We start from the raw sequence: 21,225 nt of genomic DNA on the forward strand, positions 1-21,225 counted from the left end.
ACTCCCTTGTTTCACGGATGCTGACTGACCGGCTGCTGTCCTCCAGTGATGCATGTGCTAACAGACACTCACCTTGTTCTTCTGATTCAGAGGCTCAATGGTTAATGAGTCCACACCGATGTCGACAATCAAACCCATCTGGAATCCATCTAGGGGGTGTGGAGCCCACACAGCCTTCCCATCCTCCATGGCGTCACTTGGAAACTACACACCACTCTCTAGTTGAGAAAGAAAATGAACACAAGTTTAGTCATTCTTTTTTTAAAAAAACAAGATACAAAATGAGTGACAATTTAATTGTTCTGCTTTACTTCCTGCAGCTTCTCAGACCTCATTACAGATGGTCCAGAAAAGTAAAACAAAGCACAGGGATCTAAGAAGGGAAGAACATGTGGATTAAGAAACACAAGGGATTCTGCAGATGGAAACCCAGACACATGCAGGCACGTGAAGCACTGGAGCAAATCATCAAGTCGGCCAGCATCCACGGAGAGGAATAAACAGTCGACGTTTCGGACCGAGACGGGAAAGAGGCCAGAAACGCTCCATGGATGCTGCCTTGCCTCCAGCACTGTGTGTCAGTCTGAAAGATGGAGTGCCAGCCCGCGGCTGAGGCCCTGAGCCAGGTGATGAGAGGGTGCACATCTCCATCAGCACAGGGGGACCTCAAACTCACTTTATACCTGTGACTGTGAGGTCAAGCACAGCTCCAATGCCATAGTGAAGTTTGCTGGTGTCAGTGGATAAATCAAAGGTGATGATGAATCACTGGGGGGGGGGGGAGGGGCAGGAATTAAAAATCAAGACCAAGGAGCTGATTATTAACTTCAGGTGGAAGAAACCAGTGGTCCGTGAGCCATCCTCATCAGGGGATCCGAGGTGGAGGGGGAATCTGATTGGAGAGACCAGTGGAGAGAGCGATGTGGGAATTTAAAATTCCTCAGTACCATCATTTCAGATCTGTCCTGAGCCCAGCAAATACCGTCACGAAGAAAGCACGGCAGCACCTCTATTTTCTTATAAGTTTGCAAAGATTCATGTCATTTAAAGCTCTGACAAATTTCTGTGGATGCGCACTGGGGAGTATTCTGACTGGTTGGATTACGCCCTGGTATGGAAACACCAACACCCTGGAACTGAAGAGCCTCCAAAAAGAAGATACAGCCCAGTCCATCAGAGATAAAGCCCTCCCCACCACTGAGCACATCTACATGAAGCACCATCGTAGGAAAGTAGCATCCATCAACAGGGATCTCCAGCATCCAGGTCATGCTCTCTTCTCACTGCTGCCATCCGGGAGGAGGTACAGGAACCTCAAGGCTCACACCACCAGGTTCAGGAACAGTTATTAACCCTCAACCATCAGGCTCTTGAACTAAAGGAGATAACTTCACTCATCCCAATACTGAATTGTTCCCACAACCTATAGACTCACTTTCAAGGGCTTTTCATCTCATGTTCTCGGTATTTATTGCTCATTTATAATTATTAACATAGAACAAAATAGCACAGGAACATGTCCTTCTGTCCACAATGTTGCACCAATTAAATGGCTAACTGAACTAATCTCTGCTGCCTACACGTCATTATCCTTCCACGTTCCTCACATTCACGTGCCTATCTAAACATCTCTTAAAAGTCTCTCGATGTTTCTGTCACATCCATCTCTCCAAGCAGTGCGTTCCAGGCACCCACTATACAGTGTACCCGCACATCTCCTTTGAACTTAATCCCACCTCACCTTCAATGCATGTCCTCTGGTATTAGACTTAAAGTTGGTCTTTAAATTATTATTTATTACATTTTGGTTTAATTATCATCTTTTTTTTTCTGTATTCACACTGTCTGCTGTCTTTTGAACATCGGCTGTTTCATCCATCTTGAGTGCATTTTTATCATTTATTCTATGGCGTTTATTTGTATTTAGTGTGAATGCCTGCAGGAAAATTGATCTCAGGGTTGTGTATCTGACATATGTATTTTGATAATAAATTCGAACTTTTGAAGATGATCTTGAACACATGGGCAAGGGATAACAGGGAAATGAGAGAGTTCTGCTTCTTTGCAAAGTAATTTACCACTACTGTACATCCACCCGAGATAGCAAAAGCAGTTTTGATTCAACAAGTCAGTCAAAAAACGTCACCAATAATGAGGCACTTGTCCTATTTCAAGTAGCATTTCAAGTAGCAAACTTGTTATTTATAGGGAAAAAATCATGGAAGCCATCCATCAAATCCCTTCCAAGTCCTCTTCCCAACCACAAATTTCCACCACACCACACAGCGGGAGATAAACTGTCTGTTGTGACTACTAGCTCGACCACAGTCCTCAGCATACATGCCACAACTACAGAAGCCAGAGATGAAGAAGATGTATAAATATCCTGGGCCACATCCAAACAGAGACAGGCTGGTTATCCTGTTGGAAAAGACACAAAACTCTGCAAAGCTGATTAGCAGGACAGGAGTGGAGAATGCCAACACCAGTACAGTCCGCCCCTGAAAAAAAATACTTGGAGCAACTAACCCCCGCCCCCCCCCCCCCCCCGTTTCACCGGAGGCACGGCGACAAGGTATCATGTCAACACCTCTAATCGAGGGGTTGGCCCAAACAGACTGCAAGGATGTGTGTACCACTTGCACCATGACACACTGCCATAGCATGGGGCAGCACAGAGCAACTAGCAGATCTACGACCGCACAGCTCCGGGTTCCATAAGGACCCTGGTTATTGGCTGGATCTCCATTTTTAATTCTCCTCCCCACTCCCACACCAACACGTCCTCCTCAGCCTCCACTACCAAGATGAAGCTAAACATAATCTAGAATCACTGCACCTCAGTCTGCCAGGGTAGTCTACAACCAAGCGGTATAAATATTGAATTGTCTAACTTCCCTCACTGGCCATTCTCCATTTTCTCTTTATCTGCCTCTATCATGATGTCTCTTTCTGCTCTCCATCTACCCATCACCCAAACCCTCCTCCCACTGGTTTCCCACTCGCACATCGCTCTCTCCACTGGTCTCTCCTATCAGATTCCATCTTCTTCACCCCTTGGTCGCTCCCACCCATCATCTCCCAGCTTCTGATGCCATATCCACCCTCTGCTCCTCCATCTGCCTATCACACCCCTCACCTGGATCCACTCATCACCTGTTGGTTCTCGCTCCATTGCTACCCCCAATTTCTTTATACTGACCATCTTCCAGCCCAGATGAAGGGTCTTGACCCAAAACACTGACTGTCCATTCTCTCCCCCCCCCCCCCCACTGAGATGCTGCATGATCCACAGAGTTTCTGAAGGAAGCTAAAACGTCCATCTATTGATGGCATTATTCCCCCCACTACCTCTGCCACCTGGACACACTTATGTCTCTTAGTTCTCATGACGAGTCCTCAACCTGATCTATTCATTGTTTGTTTCCACAGGTGCTTCCAGCATTTTCAATTATTTCCGGTCTCCATCCTCCCCACCCCCCCCCCCCCCCATTTTCATATCTTGTCACAAGCTCCGCATCTCTCCCCCTCTGATACATGGCTTCTTTGAACCAACACATCAGGTTAACTGTTAAGACACATCAATGCATTTGAAATGAAAGCGTCATTAATGCAGCAACGAAGCATCTGGCCTGACACAACTATCTTCTTAGCTTCACAAAGATCAACAGTTAGTGAGTTAACATCAGAATCAGGTTTATCACCGCTAACACAGTATGTCACATAGCAGTACAGAGGAATGCACACATCCAGTGCCTATATGAAGTATTTAACCCACCCCTCAAAGTTTTCAGGTTTTATTGTTTTACAACATTGAGTCATAGTGGATTTTACTTACTGGCATTTTTATCACTGATCAAAAGAAAAGATCTTGTGCCAAAGTGAAAACAAATTGGTCTAAATTTATTACAATAATTAAACAATTTATTGCCTAATTACTCATCCCCTTCCAGTCAGTATTTAGTAGACACACTTTTGGCAGCAATTACAGCCTCGAGTCTGTGTGGAGAGGGTCTCTATCAGTGGACACTGCAGTTTTCCCCCATCCCCACAGCATGATACAGCCACCACCATGCTTCACAGTAGGGATGGTGTGCTTTCGATGATGTGCAGTGTTTGACATGCCAAATATAGCATTTAGTCTGATGGCCAAAAGGCTCAATTTTGGTTTCATCAAACCATAGAACCTTCTTCCAGCTGACTTCAGTCTCCCACATGCCTTCTGGCAAACTCTAGCCGAGATTTCATGTGAGTTTTTCTCTACAGTGGCTTTCTCTTTGCCACTCTCCCATGAAGCTGTGACTGGTGAAGCACCCGGGCGACAGTTGTAGTATGTGCAGTCTCTCCCATCTCAGCCACTGAAGCTTGTAACTTCTCCCGAGTTGTCACGGGTCTCTTGGTGGCCTCCCTCACTAGTCCCGTTCTTGCACAGTTTTTGAGGACGGCCTGCTCCAGGCTGATTTATAGCTCTGCCGTATTCTTTCCATTTCTTGATGATTGACTTAACTGCACTCCAAAAGATATTCAGTGACTTGTAAATTTTCTTGTATCCATCTCCTGACTTGTGCTTTTCAATAAACTTTTGGCGGAGTTGGAGAGTTCTTCTGTCTTTATGGTGTAGTTTTTGCCAGAATACTGATTCACCAGCAGTTGGACCTTCCAGATACAGGTGTATTTTTACTACAATCAATTGAAACACCTTGACTGCACACAGGTCTCCAAAAACAGATCTCCATTTCACTGATTATGTGACTTGTAAAACCAATTGGCTTCACCACAGTGATGATTTGGTGTGTCGTATTACAGGGGGTGAATACATGTAATCAGTTACTTTGTGTTTTCTATTTGTAATTAATTTAGGTCATTTTATAGAGATCTGTATGTGTGTGTAAATATAAAAAATTAAATCGAATTAGTAGTGCAAAAGAGAGCAAAAATAGTGAATAGTGTTCAGGTGGTCATTATCCAGTCAAAAATTGAATGGTGGAGGGGAAGAATCTGTTTCTAAAAAGTTGAGTGTGTGTCTTCAGGCTCCTGTACCGCCACCCTGATGTAGATAATGAGAAGGGGGCATGTCCTGGGTGGCGAGGGTCTTTAATGATGGATGCTGCCTCTTTGAGGCATCAGTTTCCTGGTGGGGAGGTTCTGCGCCCATGAAGGAACGTGGCTGAGTTTACAACCTTTTGCGATCCTGTGCAAGGGTCCCCATCCCCAAATGCTGATGCACCCAGTTCAAATGCTCCCCACGCAACGCAGATGTGTAGAAACTGCAGCTTTAGTTGCAGCAATGTCAAACTATCTGTGCCTGACTACTAAGGGGTAGCTGGGTGCAACACAGTTTATATATTAATGATATTCTGGTATTTCAAGGAAGCAGTAAAATTATAAAGCCACATATTCCAGTGCTGGGTGGCGGGGTGAAGATGCATTGCTACCAAAGGTGTAAAGCGCTCCTTCCCTCCGCTAGCCTGAAGGTCACCCTTGGGCAAGGTGTGGCACCTGCTTAGCCCCCCAATCAGGGTCACGTGAAGCCATGGGAGCAAGTGGTGGACGGTCGTATGAGCAGCCGGTGCAGATCACAAGTCCTGGTTATGTGACCACTGACACCAGGTAGAGAAACTCCTAAGTACTCATAATGGCTGGGGTCACTCATCTTGAAAAGACACTGCCCAGAAGGAGGCAATGGCAAACCACTTCTGTAGAAAAATCTGCCAAGAATAGCCATGGAAAGACCATGATTGCCCATGACACACAACACAGCACGTAACAAATGGAATTCCAGTGGCCGCAATTAGTCCTAGAGGGTTCTAATACCTCAGCTTAACCAATACTCTCCTGTTTGCCTGATCAGCCTACATCTTACAAGCTGCAACATATTCAATATTTCCTGTTCTACGTACACAGTGGATTCCTTTGTGTGCGCGCACGTCTTTTTAAACTACCGTTTAATTATTTCCATGAAACTTCAGCTAACTGTGGCAGTTGCTTAATATGACCAAAATGTACTGTTGCCGATGTGTCCCAATAAACCTGATTCCACTGCATTGTAAAATCGAGCAGAACCCAAACTTTCATTGAAATATGAAGTCTGAAAATCCTTAATTACATCTGCACCCTCGTTTTTGTACCTGGAAATAAAACTGAACAACATACAGTGAATGTGACCAACTAAATTCCAATTAGTTATTAATGAGTCAATTTGCAAGCACATACCATAAAATCCTACAGTAGGGAGCAAGCTGAAACAAGTCCTCCCACCTCTGGTTCAATTTAAACCACAGGACTTGCAGACAAACAAGTACTCAACATGAAATAATACAAATCAAGTCCTCTTCAGTGAACTTGAAAAACCTTTCCAACTGCAAGGATGCCAGTAAACTCAACTCCATCTCCCAAATATTGGGAGCACTATTAAAATCCATCCTACTAGAGAACTATAAATTGCCAAGCAGGATGAGAAGATTTTCTTACTCAAACTTGCTGGAACAACACAGTGGGCAGAACACTGAAATTAAAATTAAAGTTTGGGCTGCACTTGTAGCAAGAACTGAGACATTCAGAGAAGCAAATGGATTGATCTACACTCAATCCATTGCTTCCCAAACAAATTCAAATGGTCTCAGTTGCAACAAGTGTTGGCTCGTGAATGTATGGTACCAGCTCTGAGCTTAATGAAGAGTCAGGCAAATGAGAGCAGGAAGGATTGATGATGCAAGTTGACAGACTACTTACGAAACAACTTTGTTCAATCAGCAAAGTTTATGCCGATCTTGTGCCTGTCTTCTACTTTCCAATCCTCTCCCATTCTGATATAGTCTTCAGCCCCCTTCATAGTTCCTTGATTTTCTGTCAAATGTTGGAACAAACTACCCCGCATCCTCTTACTAGGCACATAACAGGCTTCCACATTCAACAATTTCAGATCAGCAACAATTGTACTTTTGCATCACATGTCCAAGCTCACACAACCCTTTCTAGTAATTTCTGATTTGTCTTCTCCCATTTACAGTTCCTCCAGATCTACCTTCTACTTCCTTTACCATCTGCTTTCAATTCTCTGTCACACCCCTTTTGCTCTGCAATCTCCCCCCTCCCCACCAAATTTCAGACCAAGGAGTTCCCTCTGCTCCTCTTCATCTTCCACAACTGGGACCAGCTGCCGAACTTAACTTGGTACAGTTGGCCTTTCAGAACTGGACCAGGAATCCCGTGTTTTGTCTCTGCACTGTACATTTCAACAACCTGTGCTTGCTTTACAACTTCAGATGTCACTGCAAATGATTGCAGCTACGTTTGCCCCCTTCACAGAGAACTAAGTAGGCAATTGAACCAAGTATCTTTGTTTCCTTCCTGTAAATTCCAAACACAGTGAACAGATATTCAGAACCCAGTCATTTCAGTAAATCCCCAAGCTAATACTCCTATAGATACAAAGGAGAACAGTTATATATACACATTTGAATCTGCAGATGCTAGAAATAAATAAAAACGCAAAATGCTGGCAGAACTCAGCAGGCCAGACAGCATCTATAGGAGGAGGTAGTGATGACTCACAGACCTCCGCTGATACTCATGCCCCCCCCCTTAACCCCATCCCTATCTATTATTTTAGTCTGGTTCTCTTTCTCCTCCCTCATGATAATCTCCCCCCAGCCCTACCTTTCTTTCTCTTTTATTTCCCATAATTCTCCACCTTCCCCCTAGCCCATTTCCCTCCAGCCTATCACTTCCCAGCTCTCTACTTCATCCCTCCCCCCACTTCTTATCCCCCCCCCCCCGACCATCCCATGTTACGTCACTCCTGATGAAGGGTTTAGGCCCAAAATGTCGTCACTACCTCCTCCCATAGATGCTGTCTGGCCTGCTGAGTTCTGCCAGCATTTTGTGTTTTTATTTTATATATACACCTTTCCAGTTTTAAGCAAGTTAAAACTCTATCTTATTCATGGAATCGACACAGTTTCAGTCCAGGCACTCCAGGACGATTCCTCCTTTAGGGTCAAAACTAAAGCCCCAACTGCATTCGACACTTTGTAGAGACAGAAAGAAGTTATATCGAAGGTGATATCCCCCTAGTGTTTCAGTACAAGGTGAAGCATTGTACGGGCAGTGTTAATGAAACTGGCCTCTCATTGTTGAGCTTCCAGAAACTTAAAATTGAAAATCTTGGCTACACCTGCCTTACTGGCTGAAAGCACAGTCATGAAACCAGTAACAATGAAAAACTCGAGCTAGTCAGCAATTACCAGAAATAACACAATTAAGAAAAAATACATATTTCACATCTTCAGGTTTTCACCAAAGCTTCATAGCATCTCAGCTTACGGAAGGCATTTCTTCACCCAGAAAGTAATGAAACTCAATTCTGTAGCAAAGGCGCTGTGGAGGTTCCATTATGCACAGTAATGGCACTATAGTATAGGCCAGGGGTCGGCAACCCGCAGCTCCGGAGCCGCATGCGCCTCTTTCATCTCTGTGCTGCGGCTCCCCGTGGTTTGTTAGTTTTTGAAATGTAATTCGAAATTTGAAGATTATGGTGATCTTGTACAATCTAAAAATGTTGTGGAGACCCCATTTCCTGGCACATCCGAACCGGCACACAATTAGCCACCGTTCCAGCTAAGGGAGATAGCCTTCAGGGGTTTGTGAGTACGTGTCTTTTGGAGCATCCGCGCCCACGGGGACGGGTTGAGGGAGGCTTTAAATCAAGGCTGTTTAGTTCGAATAAAGTTACCTTTGACTGCAGTGTCTTTATTTTAGCTCTGCGTGTAGCACACCGCTACAACGTGTTTTTTATCGCTATTAATATACATCACCACTGCCAATGCCTGACACCCACCAGTGCGCGCTTTCTTTTAATTCTTCGATCCAAGGTAGGCTAACTATGGAGTAACCTTCAACCCAACGTCTTTTTTTCGGAGTTCAAAATGTTTTTGTTGCATGCAGAAATGTAATTTCGTTTTCTCTGCAGGAGTTCATCAATTTCATAAATGCAACACATTATAGTTTGTTTATACATAGCATAAAGGCAAAAAAAACCGTTGTATGCAGTGTTATTTCATTTTAAATGTCAAACGGGTTTTGTGGCTCCCAGTGTTTTCTTTTCAATGAGAAATGGGTCCATATTGGCTCTTTCAGTGGTAAACGTCGCCGACCCCTGGTATAGGCACTATTCAAAGCAGATGCACAGATTTTTGGAAGTGATACTTTCCTGATCCTATCGAATGGCAAAGCAGCCACAATGGTCATGGCAGCTTCCTCCTGTCCCAATTTTGCCACGACACACTCTGGGATCTCTCTGGAGTCTCACTCTATCACCACGCAAATTGCTCAGACTGCAAGGCTGGGAAAGTGCTGCAACATCAGAGGGGTCACGTTTCAGATCATCTGGACTGATGACCACCACAGCACTGACAGTCCCGCCCTCCCAAAGCTGCCCACCTCTCCGATGAGTCTTTGAACCAAAATTCCAAACGCTCATGGGTTCAGACAGAGGAGCTAACAGTGAACTCCAGAGGGAAGCTCCCAGGCACTCACTAAAGCACGAAGTCAGCGTCACGTGAACTTGTGGACGGGTGTTCACAAGGTGGGGATCCCGCTCTGAATGAAGTGCAATAATAACCAGGCCTGTGCGCTTCTGTCAACTAACCCCGAAGCACTTGGAGAGGAGGCTGTGAAAGGCACAAATTCAAGTCATTCTTTCACTCCTCCTGTGAACCATTTCGTCTGCCAGCAGGGCGGTGAATCTGTGGAATTCTTACCACAGTGGAGGCCAAGTCAATTGTTATATCCAAAACAGAGGTTGACAGGTTCTTGATCAGGTGTGAAAGGTCACAGGGAGAAGGCAGAAGAATGGGGTTGAGAGAGTAATAATGCTGCCATGATGGAATGGCAGAGCAGGCCCAATGGGCTGGATGGCCTAATTCTGTTCGTATGTCTTTTGGAATCAGCATGACGACTGATACCAGCTTTGGTGGATGGACTAGCCATGCTCCAGACCATAAAATAAACCAAACTCAAACATCAAGAGCCCGGCCCTGGGTAAGCTTTGCACTCATCTATTTACCTATTTGGGATACAGTAACAAATAAGCCCTTCAAGCCAGATGCCCAGCAAACCGAGTTAATGTTCAAAGTCCAAAGTAAATTTTATTATCAAAGTACATCTATGTCACCCTGCTATTCATTTTCTTGCAGGCATTCTCAAAAAATCTATAGAATAACCATATATCAAAAACAGCCCAACTTCAGCAAACAAGCTGTGCAAATACCAAAATGGGAAAAAATAATAAATAAAGCAATAAATATTGAGAATATGAGATGAAGAACTCTTGAAAGGGAGTCCACTGGTTGTGGGAACATTTCAATAATGGGGCAAGTGAAGTTATCCCTGAGCCAAATCACAAGACAGTGTACAACGACCAATTACTGTATCTTTCACTGTACCTCACTAGATGAGCAATAATAAACCAATTTACCAATTTCAGTTCTGTTCTCTACAACCCCACCCCACCACCCACATTTCCATATAATCAAATGAAAGCTTTCTCTCAAGCCTCAGGTGCTGGATGCTCAAACATGCCAGCTGACTATAAAGCTTGGCCATCTTCTGTCAAGCAATATCTGCTTTTCAGACATCAGCTTTGAGAAACTAGTCTCATTTGTTCAAGTTATTAATATTCTCTGCAGGCACAGACAACAGAGGAGGATAGTGAGGTGATTTCCCATGCACATACCAACAAATATTCAAAGGGTCAAACTACAAAATCACACAGCAGAAAGGAGCCCATTACGCCTCCAGTCCCTCTCTGAAAGAGGCTGAAGTCAGCTCACAGCTCTGCTCTTTCCCCTTTCCTAAATTTCTGCTGGATGTGCTGCAGGCAATGTATTCCAATAACTAGCTGTGTAAAAATAATTCTCATCTCCAGCAACAACACCCAAGCCACCCACACAACTTCAACTACTTTGCTAACGATCTTGAAATGAGTCTTCTGACGACCGGGTCTTTGAAACGCCTCCCCTTTATCAGATCCGGTCAAAAACCTCATCAAAACAGAGTGCCAACTGTGAAAAGAGTTACAAGACAGTGCAGATTGGAGTTTGTGAGGCGGGGCGTAACACAGGAAGTACTGAAGGCAAACAGCTGGGAAATAATGGTGCACTGTATTAGCCCTGCGTACACAACAGCCAAAGGAATGCCTGCTGGATCCCATCCACCTTACTTGGATCATCAAATAAGCACTAAGAAGGCCCAGTTAAATAAAATCATTTGTCATCTCCCTGCCAACCCCGTCATAAACATAGATTATTTTATAAGAAATGGGTGTACTCATTTCTAAAAATAGGCAATTTTTAACAGATGTCCAGACTAATATCTCGGAAGGCAGTATCAACATCCCCCCTAAAGTACATGATACAAGGCACCCATCCTCTAAATTAAAATCATCTCTGCCGCATGAAACTAGACGGCCAAGTCATTGTGTTTCCATCTGCAACTTCAGGCCAAGAGGGCCAAAGGCCCAAACGACAACTGAAGATCGCTCATTCAGATCCTGACGAAGCAGGGTCAAAAATCCCGTGATTCAGCCTTGGCTTTTCTCCCCACTCTTCTTTCTCTGAGCAGAATATTCAGGATTTCATCTGCTCCCAAAGTCATGAATGGGCTTTAAAGCACAACTGAAGTACTGACGTTTCAGGACGGTCATGCACTGGGGAAAGCAACCAATAACAATTTCAGACCATCAGAATCTCGTGGGGGTGGAAGAACTACATACAAGATAAAACATCTGTACTGCATTCCAGTGTATCATGTATCAGTATTACAGGCTTTTAACACAATCACCACAGCAGCACATCATAACTTGCCCCCTAATTTATGACAGCTGCAAATATTAGAGCAATGAAACAATCAAAGGTTTTGGACGACAACCCTGAACCACCAACCTGAAACTGGAGAGGGTTACAGCCGCCGATACCTTGAGGTCATTAACAGTACAGAATTTCCTGACGGGAATTTCCTGTGGTTCCCTTCAACCACAGTGTGAGAACATATTCCTTTACGCTTTACAATGATAATACATTGACCCGAATTGAAGTCCAATTGTGCCTTAGCTGCAATAAAAAGGCAAAGATATACATTTGTGCAATAAAGAGACTATAAGCATAGGAGCAGAAATAGGCCATTCGGCCCATCGAGTCTGCTCCGCCATTCCGTAAATTCAAAAAAAAAATGAACTAAACTGGGCCCATTTGTTGCTGTTAACAATCTGGTAGCTCAGCTGTCACTTTATATACAGAATCAGACTCACTCGCCGTCCCAAAGCAAAATCTGCAAGTCGAGCCATAGACCACCACAGCTAGGAAACCGGCAGGTCAGCCGATCTAGACTGTGCCGGATCATTAATCTGCCTGGGCCCATCAACCTGCACCCAGACCATACCCCCACCCGTCTACGTTCATACCCAAAGCATCTGCATAATACTGAAATCGACCCCACATCCACCATTTCCGTTGGCAGCTCGTTCCACATTCTCACCACCCCCAGTGAAGTAGATCCCCCTCTTAAACATTTCACCTTTCACCCTTAACCCACAACTTCTAGTTGTAGTCTCATCCTAACACAGCAGAAAAAGCTTCCTTGTACTTACCCTATTGACACCCCTCATAATACAATACACTTCTATCAAATCTCCCTTCAATTTTCTTCATTTGAGGGAATAAAGTCCAACCTTTCCCTGTAACTTCAGTCTTTAAGACTTGGCCACGTCCATATAAATTTTCTCCGCACTCTTTCAATCTTACTTTCATCTTTCCTGCAGGTAGATGACCAAGACTGTACCCAATACACAAAATTAGGCTCACCAATGTCTCCTACATTACATCCCAGCTCCTGTGTTCAATAACATCCCTCCTCCCTCACTACCAAACAGAGCCCTGAACAGTCCTTCCAGGCGAGGCGCTGTATCTGGTGCTCCCAGTGAGGCCTCCTGTATATCGGCGAGACTCAACAGAGATTGGGAGGCCGCTTCGCTGAGCACCTACACTCTGTCCACCGGAAGAAGCGGGATCTCACTGTGGCCACCCATTTTAATTCCATTTCCCATTATGACAGTAGAGGAGGTCAGTCCATGGCCTCCTCTACTGTCGTGATGAGGCCACACTCAGGTTGGAGTGAAACAGCTTATATTCCATCTGGGTAGCCTCCAACCTGATGGCATGAACATGGATTTCTTGAACTTCTGGTAATGCCCCCTATCCCCTCCCCTTCACCATTCCCTTTTCCCTCTCTCACCTCATCTCCTTGCCTGTCCATCAGCTCCCTCAGGTGCTCCTCCCCTTTCCTTTCTTCCATGGCCTCTGTCCTCTCCTATCAGACTCCCCCATCTTCAGCCCTGTACCTCTTTCACCTATCAACTTCCCAGCTCTTCACTTCGCCCCTCCACAGAACACCCCCCCCAGTTTCACCTATCATCTTATGTTTCTTCTTCCTTTCCCCCACCTCTAACTCCAACTCCTCATCTTTTCTTCCACCCGCCCCCCCCCCAGTCCTGATGAAGGGTCTTGGCCCGAAACGTCAACTACCCTGTTTACTCATTTCCATGGACGCTGCCTGGCCTGCTGAGTTCCTCCAGCACTGTGGGTGTTGCTTGGATTTCCAGCACCTGCTTCTTCCTGTACTCAATACATTTAACTTAATGAAGACCAATGTGCCAAAAGCCTTCTTTATGACCCCATCTACGAGTGATGCCACTTTCAATGAATTATGGACCTGTACTCCCAGATCCCTCTCTTTTACCACTCACCGTGTTAAGATCTACCCTGGCTGATCCTCGCAAGGTAAAACACCTCACGCATCTCAGTTGCATCACATCTGCCATTTCTCAGCTGCTATTATCCATGCTGGAATCTTTCCTCTGACACCACTGGTTTTAATCTTGTTAAGCAGCCACATATGCACAGCACCTTGTCAAAGGCTTTCAGAAAACTACCACCTCTCCTTTGTCCAGCCTGCCCTCAAAGAATTCCAGCATATTTGTTCAGCAAGATTTCCTCTTCAGAAAACCATGCTGACTTTGGCCTATTTTTCAAGTACTCTGAAACCACATCCTTAATAACAGATTCCAAAGTCTTTCTGAGATTTGGCTAACTGGTCTATAATTTCCTTTCTTCTGCCTCCCTCCCTTCTTAAAGAATGGAGTGACATTTGCAGTTTTCCAGTCCTCGGGAACCATTCCAGGATATATTGATTTGTGAAAGATCAATACTAATGCCTTCACAATCTTTTCAGCTGCTTCTTTCAGAACCCTGGGTGAGTCACCTGGTCCAGGTGACTTATCTACCATCAGACTTTTCAACTTAGTAATGGCAACAACACTCACTTCTGCCCCCCCTGGCTCTCTCACATTCCTGCCACACTGCTGGTGTCCTCCACAGTGAATATGCATAAAGCACCTTTCAGTTCACCCACCACTGTCTCCCATTGTTACTCCTTTCCAGAATCTGTCTCCCTATCGGAGTTTAAAAGGTGGCTGGTATTTCTTCAGCGGTTTGAACGGGACACGACTGTGCAAACACGTGGAGGTCAGCCAGTGAGAACAGCGGGAAGAGTTTAAAAAGAAGACAGATTTATAGAGCGGGCGTTTTGAGTAGAGGGAGACAGAGCAGGAAGGCTTTGGCTCAACGGGGCTTCAGTGAATATGGGTTGAGGCCAGGTAAGTTATCTGTTTAAAGTAAAGACAGAAAGTATGTGTGTGAGGCCAGTTTTCTGTGCTCGGTGTCCGATGTGAGAGGTCCTGGAGATTCCCGGCCTCCTGGACGGCCACATCTGCACCAGGTGCGTCCAGCTGCAGCTCCTTAGGGACCGTGTTAGGGAACTGGAGATGCAGCTCGATGACCTTCGTCTGGTCAGGGAGAGTGAGGAGGTGATAGAGAGGAGCTATAGGCAGGAAGTCACACCGGGGCCTGGGGAGACAGATAAGTGGGTAAGAGTCAGGAGGGGGAAGGGCAAGAAGCAGGTACTAGAGAGTACCCCAGTGGCTGTCCCCCTTAACAGTGCTCGAGTACTGTTGGGAGGAGGGGGGGGGACAGCCTACCTGGGGGAAGCAACAGTGGCCACGGCTCTGGCACTGAGTCTGGCCCTGTGACTCAGAAGGGTAGGGAAAGGAAGAGGAAGGCAGTAGTGATAGGGGACTATAGTTAGGGGGTCAGACAGGGGATTCGGTGGATGCAGGAAAGAAATGCAGATTGCCTCCCAGGTGCCAGGATCCAGGATGTTTCTGATCGTGTCCACGATATCTTGAAGCGGGAAGAACAGCCAGAGGCCGTGGTACATATTGGTACCCAACGACATAGGTAGAAAAAGGGAGGAGATCCTGAAAACAGACTACAAGGCATTAGGAAAGAAGTTGAGAAACAGGACCGCAAAGGTAGTAATCTCAGGATCTTTGTTGTGGCCATTACAGAGATGGTGCAGGGGCTTTAGATGTTTCAGAAAGGATAGGGAGGGAGACAAAAGAGGTAGGAGCATGGCACTGTTGATCAGAGATAAGGTCACAGCTGCAGAAAAGAAGGAAGTCATGAGGGGTTGTCTGCAGAGACTCTGTGGGTGGAAGTTAGGAATAGAAAGGGTCAATAACTCTACTGGGTGTTTTTTTTTTATATATAGACCACCCAACAGTAACAGGGACATCAAGGAGCAGATAGGGAGACAGAAGGAGCAATAATAAGGGTTGTTGTGTTGGGAGATTTTAATTTACCAAATATTGATTGGCATTTCCCTAGAGCGAGGGGTTTAGGTGGGGTAGAGTTTGTTAGGTGTGTTCAGGAAGGTTTCTTGACACAATATTTAGATAAGCCTACAACAGGAGAGGCTGTACTTGATCTGGTATTGAGAAATGAACCTGGTCAGGTGTGAAGTCTCCCAGTTGGAGAACATTTTGGATCTCCTTTACTATAGCATTGAAGAGGGATAGGAACAAACTAGTTAGGGAAACTTTTAATTGGACTAAGGGGAAATATGAGGCTATCAGGCAGGAACTTGAAAGCATAAATTGGAAACAGATGTTCTCAGGGAAACATAGGGAAGAAATGTGGCAAATGTTCAGGGGATATTTGCATGGGGTTCTGAGTAGGTGCGTTCCAATGAGACATGGAACAGATGGTAGGGTACAGGAACCATGGTGTACAAAGGCTGTTGTAAATCTGGTCAAGAAGAAGAGCTTACGAAAGGTTCAAAAAACCAGGTAATGATAGCAATCTAGAAGATTATAAGGCTAGCAGGAAAGAGCTTAAGAATAAAATTAGGAGAGCAGAAGGGGCCCTGAGAAGGCCTTGGTGGACAGGATTAAGGAAAACCCCAAGGCATTCAACAAATATGTTAAGAGCAAGAGGATAAGATGTGAGTGAGTAGGACCAATCAACTGTGACAGTAGAAAAGTGTGTATGGAACCAGAGGAGATAGCAGAGGTACTTAATGAATACTTTGCTTCAGTATTCACTACGGAAAAGGATCTTGGTGATTGTAGGGATGACTTACAGTGGACTGAAAAGCTTGAGCATGTAGATATTAAGGAAGATGATGTGCTGGAGCTTTTGGAAAGCATCAAGTTGGATAAGTCACCGGGACCAGATGAGATGCACCCCAGGCTACTGTGGTAAGCGAGAGAGGAGACTGCTGAGCCTCTGCATCATCAATGAGGACGGGAGAGGCTCCCGAGGATTGGAGGGTTGCGGATGTTGTTCCCTTATTCAAGAAAGGGAGTAGAGATAGCCCAGGAAATTATAGGCAGGTGAGTCTTACTTCAATGGCTGGTAGGTTGATGGAAAAGATCCTGAGAGTCAGGATTTATGAACATTTGGAGAGGCATAATATGATTAGGAATAGTCAGCATGGCTTTGTCAAAGGCAGGTAGTGCCTTACTTGCCTGACAGAATTTTTTGAGGATGTGACTAAACACATTGATGAAGGTAGAGCTGTAGATGTAGTGTATATGGATTCTAGCAAGGCATTTGATAAGGTACACTATATGCAAGGCTTATTCAGAAAGTATAACTTTCATTAACTTTTATAACTTTCATAGGTATCTTGCATTACCTATGCTTATTAATCTAAACAAGGGTAGATTCATCGGAACTCCATCGTCTGCATTCCTTCACAATCATCTCTGTGACTCTCGCAAATAATGTTCCTTTACTGTGGCTAAATCAGAGTCCTGGAATCCTTGTTCAACAACAGTGGGAGTAACGTCGACTCGACAAAGGGGAATTTCAAACTTGCATCACTTTCTCCTCAGGGTAGAGGTGTTCACTGTATAAAACTGAACACTCCTTTTTTTAAATAATATTGAAAAAGCACAGAGAAAATTTACAATAATGTTGCCAGGCCTTGAAGACCCGAGTTATAGGTAAAGGCTGAGAAGGAGCAAAGGGAAACTAGGGGAGATTTGACAGATGTATCCTTTGAGGGGTTTAGAGGGGGTAAACGCAAACAGGCTTTTTCCACTGAGGTTGAGTGAGACCACAACTAAAGGTCATGGGTTAAGGGTGAAAAGTGAAATGCTCAAGGGAAACATGAGGAAACTATCACACAGAGGGTAGTGAGGGTGTGGAATGAGCTGCCAGCTTAAGTGGTGGATGCAGGTTCAATTTCTACATTTAAGACAAGTTTGAATAGCTACATGAATGGGAGGGGTACAAGGACTATGGTCTGGGTACAGGTCAATGGGACTAGGCAGATTAATATTTTTTGCACGGTCTAGGAACCTACAACAAATCATCTACATTTCCCCATCCAATGATCTTATCAGTGCAGCCACATCAAAAAGGAAACTACTGCCACTTACTAAAGGCCTGCCTAGAATTCAACCTAATAAGTTTCAGTTTCCTGAATTCAATCTGTAAGAAATACCACGTTTACAAGTTCTATTCTGGACATCCTGCATTTCATATCAGGCTCCCCACATTGAAAAACAAGGGTACATTTCTTCCTGTTTGAGATCAAGGTGTCCCGGAAGAATCAAAGAACCTTAGAGAGACTCAGTGCTATATTGCCTTTCATAGCCTCAAATACTTCAAAGCCCTCGAGTCAATTACTGTCAGAGTCACATGGCACAGAAATGAGCCCCTCTCATCCATGGCCACCAAGGTACCCAGCTGAGCTGGTCCCACTTCCCCATGTTTTGGGTCCCTGTCTCCCTAAATCAGGGGTTTCCACTTTGTTTTTTCGCCAGTGAGTCTTACCGTCGACCACGGGGCCCGTCAACTCCAGGTTGGGAACACCCTACTCTAAATCTTCACTGAGCAGACTTTGAAGTGTACTGTTACAAATATAACCAACAATTTGCTGACAGCAAGCTTCCTCAAAGTGCAATGTTAAGAGCGACTTCACCGCCTGTTTCAGTGATGCTTGGGGGTTCCAAACACCAGGAATAACTGCCCTGGTTAATCTTCAAGAATGCCACGAGACCACTCACAGCTACCTACGGCAGCAGGTGAACCTCGTATGACCTGAAGCTGGAACTTCTGACAATGCCTCGGGTTTGGTAGAGCATGGGAATGGCAAGCCTGGGCTATTAAAACCATTGTTTGAACTCTCGAGCCTTCCAGCGGAGACACAGACCTGTTTCCACAGGAGCTACAGCCAACATAGGTCAGCTGAGAGCGGCATGTGATGGGAAGGTGGCTCTTCAAGTGAACTGTTCAGTAGCTGACTGCCTCTTTTCCCATAAACCAGCAGGAATTTCTGTTTAAATATCCGTAAGTAAAAACAAATGCTCAAAGGCACCAGAGCACATCTGTCAACCAGATCTACTTCCCTGCTGTTAAAACCATTTGTAATTCTTAACATCCAATAGAAACCAAGCTGCCCTTGCATCATGCTGACAGTGAGGTCCCAACTACATCAAAGGCAGCTTTCCCATCTCCCAAGATCTAAAACATTACCAACATCTTTGCACCACTTGCAAATTTGCATATATTAAGTCCTGGCAGCCATACATCACAACTAAAACTGCTCTAGACAATGAAAATGTTTCAAGTTCAATGCCTTGAAAAAGAATTCAGCCGCCAATCTTTTGCTCACATAAATGAGTATTACAACCAGGCATTTTGATCAGTTTTACCTGAGAATATTTATCGGTGAATCAGATGCTTCATTCCCCCCACCCCACAGTACAGCAAAAATTGTAAAGCATGAAAAACTAAAAATATAAAAACTGAAATGTCACCAGTTCAAAAGTATTCATCCCCCCCCCCCCCCCGCCCCCCGGACTTAGTTGAACCGCCTCTCACAGCTGTTACAGCCAGTAGTGTGGAGGCCAAAAAGCTCCCATTTCGTCTCATCCAACCACAAACCCATTATCCACATCTTCACCTCAACTTCTAAGTGATGCTTTGCAAAGACTTTATGGGCGAGGGCACACTCTGCTTTTGGCCAGGGCATCTTCCTTGCCACTCTTCCAAAAATACCCTCTTAGCGCAGAACCCCAAAGATAGTGGAGCCAGGAGCTATTGCAGCTACTCAGGGACTGTTGGCCTCCTTTACAAGTGGCTCTCTTCTCCAGCGTCTAGTTTAGAGGGGCGGCCTGGCCTGGGCAGTGTGGCTGTGGTTTCATATTTTTCACAATGGACTGCACTGAGTTCTGATGTATGTTCAGTGCCTTTGAGATGGTCTTGTACCCTTCCCCAGAGTCGTGCTTCTCTATTATCATTTCCCTGACTTGCCTTGGATGCCCTTTTGTCTTCATTTTGGTTTCACTGACCAGTAAGCGATGGCTCGCGGTGCAGCAGGAATATCACACCTGAGGAAATACTCCACGATTCAGCCACAACTGAATTCCACTCCCAACCACTGGCAAAATTGTTTTGATGCCAAATTTCAAGCAATACAGCTTCCCATTTTTTGGGACATGCCCTGACCCAGACACGGTACCACAGCCATGTCTTGTTTTTGGGAACGTGGCTGTGCCACCATCTCAGACCGCAGGGATACCAGCTCCGGTTCCAGGCCTACCAGTTCGGGCCCAACGAGGATCCCCTGTACCGCCGTTTTATTGACCGTCGCTCTTTCCCTTTACATTCCTTCTTCATCTCTCTGGCCTATCCCCTCCCTGCTTCCCCTCCCCCACCCCTTGATCTTTCCTCTGATTGGTTTCCCACCCTCCCCCCACCTTCTTTATAGGGCCCCTGACCCCTCCTTCTTTAGTCCTGATGAAGGGTCTTGACCTGAAACGTTGACTGCTTCTTCCAATGGATGCTGCCCGACCTGCTGAGTTCATCCAGCTTGTTTGTACGTCTTGATTTGACCGCAGCATCTGCAGTGTACTTTGTGTTTACTTTGAGCGCCTGGTCGTCAATGTTTTAAAAAGCTAAAGAAACATTTACTCAACAAACTGGGTGTAGCTGCATTGCTGGCTCATTAAAGTTTGAACACTGAATTGAGATAAAATATGTTAAAATCTCTGTTTAAAGCACATTCTTTAAAAGCTGTTGCAATATCATATTGAGTTGGCATTAATCCACTTTTCAGTCAGAGAAAGTACTTAACCTGTGGCGCAATGTGAACCATTCAGGAAGTGAGGCTGGGAAGCACCTGAACTTCCTGGTTGGCGGTACAAGTGAGGAAACATTTTCCCCCTCGTTCTCCACTTGATACCTAATCACTTGCTGCTCCTAATGAGGCCAAACCATTGGACCAGATAAAGCCATGCAAAGGTTTTTAATTAATTACTCTTCTGAGCTTCAATTTGGAACAGCAGAAAGCAAAGCCAGTGGAGATCTCATACTGTCCAGATCACTTTTAGACATAGCAATCTTTGTCTTGTGTGGATAGGGTTACGGTTCCAACTCTTGCATGCTCCATTGTTCTCCTGCACACCCACTTGCTCTGATGTGATACAAAATGAATTGAAAATAAAGGTGTAATCTCCCCAGTATTATTGCCGGCAAGACGTTTATAATTGACGAGGAGGGTACAGAGTATATAATTGGGTTTAAACAAATGGTTCTAACTAATATAAATGTAATGATTTCTAAGGTGTGCAGTTAAAGTAAAATTTCTCCTCTCTTCTCAGCTGAGGCTGTTGGCAGTTTGATCTCTAAATGGGGTTTAAAATTAATGCTGAATTCCTGTGCCTGGGAGTTATCTGGAAAGCATCTTGCAATGTGAGGAATCCCAAATCCCAGTACCTCACCCAAAGTTCCACTTCCCAAAGCCTGGTGCGGAAAGTGG

The 21,225-nt window shown here is 45.0% G+C and overlaps 1 protein-coding gene across 4 annotated transcripts in view; it reads right to left on the bottom strand.

Annotated features, from left to right (window-relative positions):
• The window catches only part of LOC132403216 (unconventional myosin-VI), a 253,857-nt gene that overhangs the window by 163,200 nt on the left and 69,432 nt on the right, over positions 1 to 21,225 (bottom strand). For all 4 annotated transcript variants that reach the window (XM_059986609.1, XM_059986608.1, XM_059986611.1 and 1 more), the window contains one exon: positions 73 to 218. In XM_059986609.1, coding sequence (XP_059842592.1) covers positions 73 to 189 — 117 coding nt within the window. In that variant the 5' untranslated portion in view covers positions 190 to 218. The remainder of the gene's footprint in view (positions 1 to 72; positions 219 to 21,225) is intronic.

This window comes from Hypanus sabinus, chromosome 12, assembly GCF_030144855.1.
Source record: "Hypanus sabinus isolate sHypSab1 chromosome 12, sHypSab1.hap1, whole genome shotgun sequence".
NCBI classification, from domain to species: Eukaryota; Metazoa; Chordata; class Chondrichthyes; order Myliobatiformes; family Dasyatidae; genus Hypanus; species Hypanus sabinus.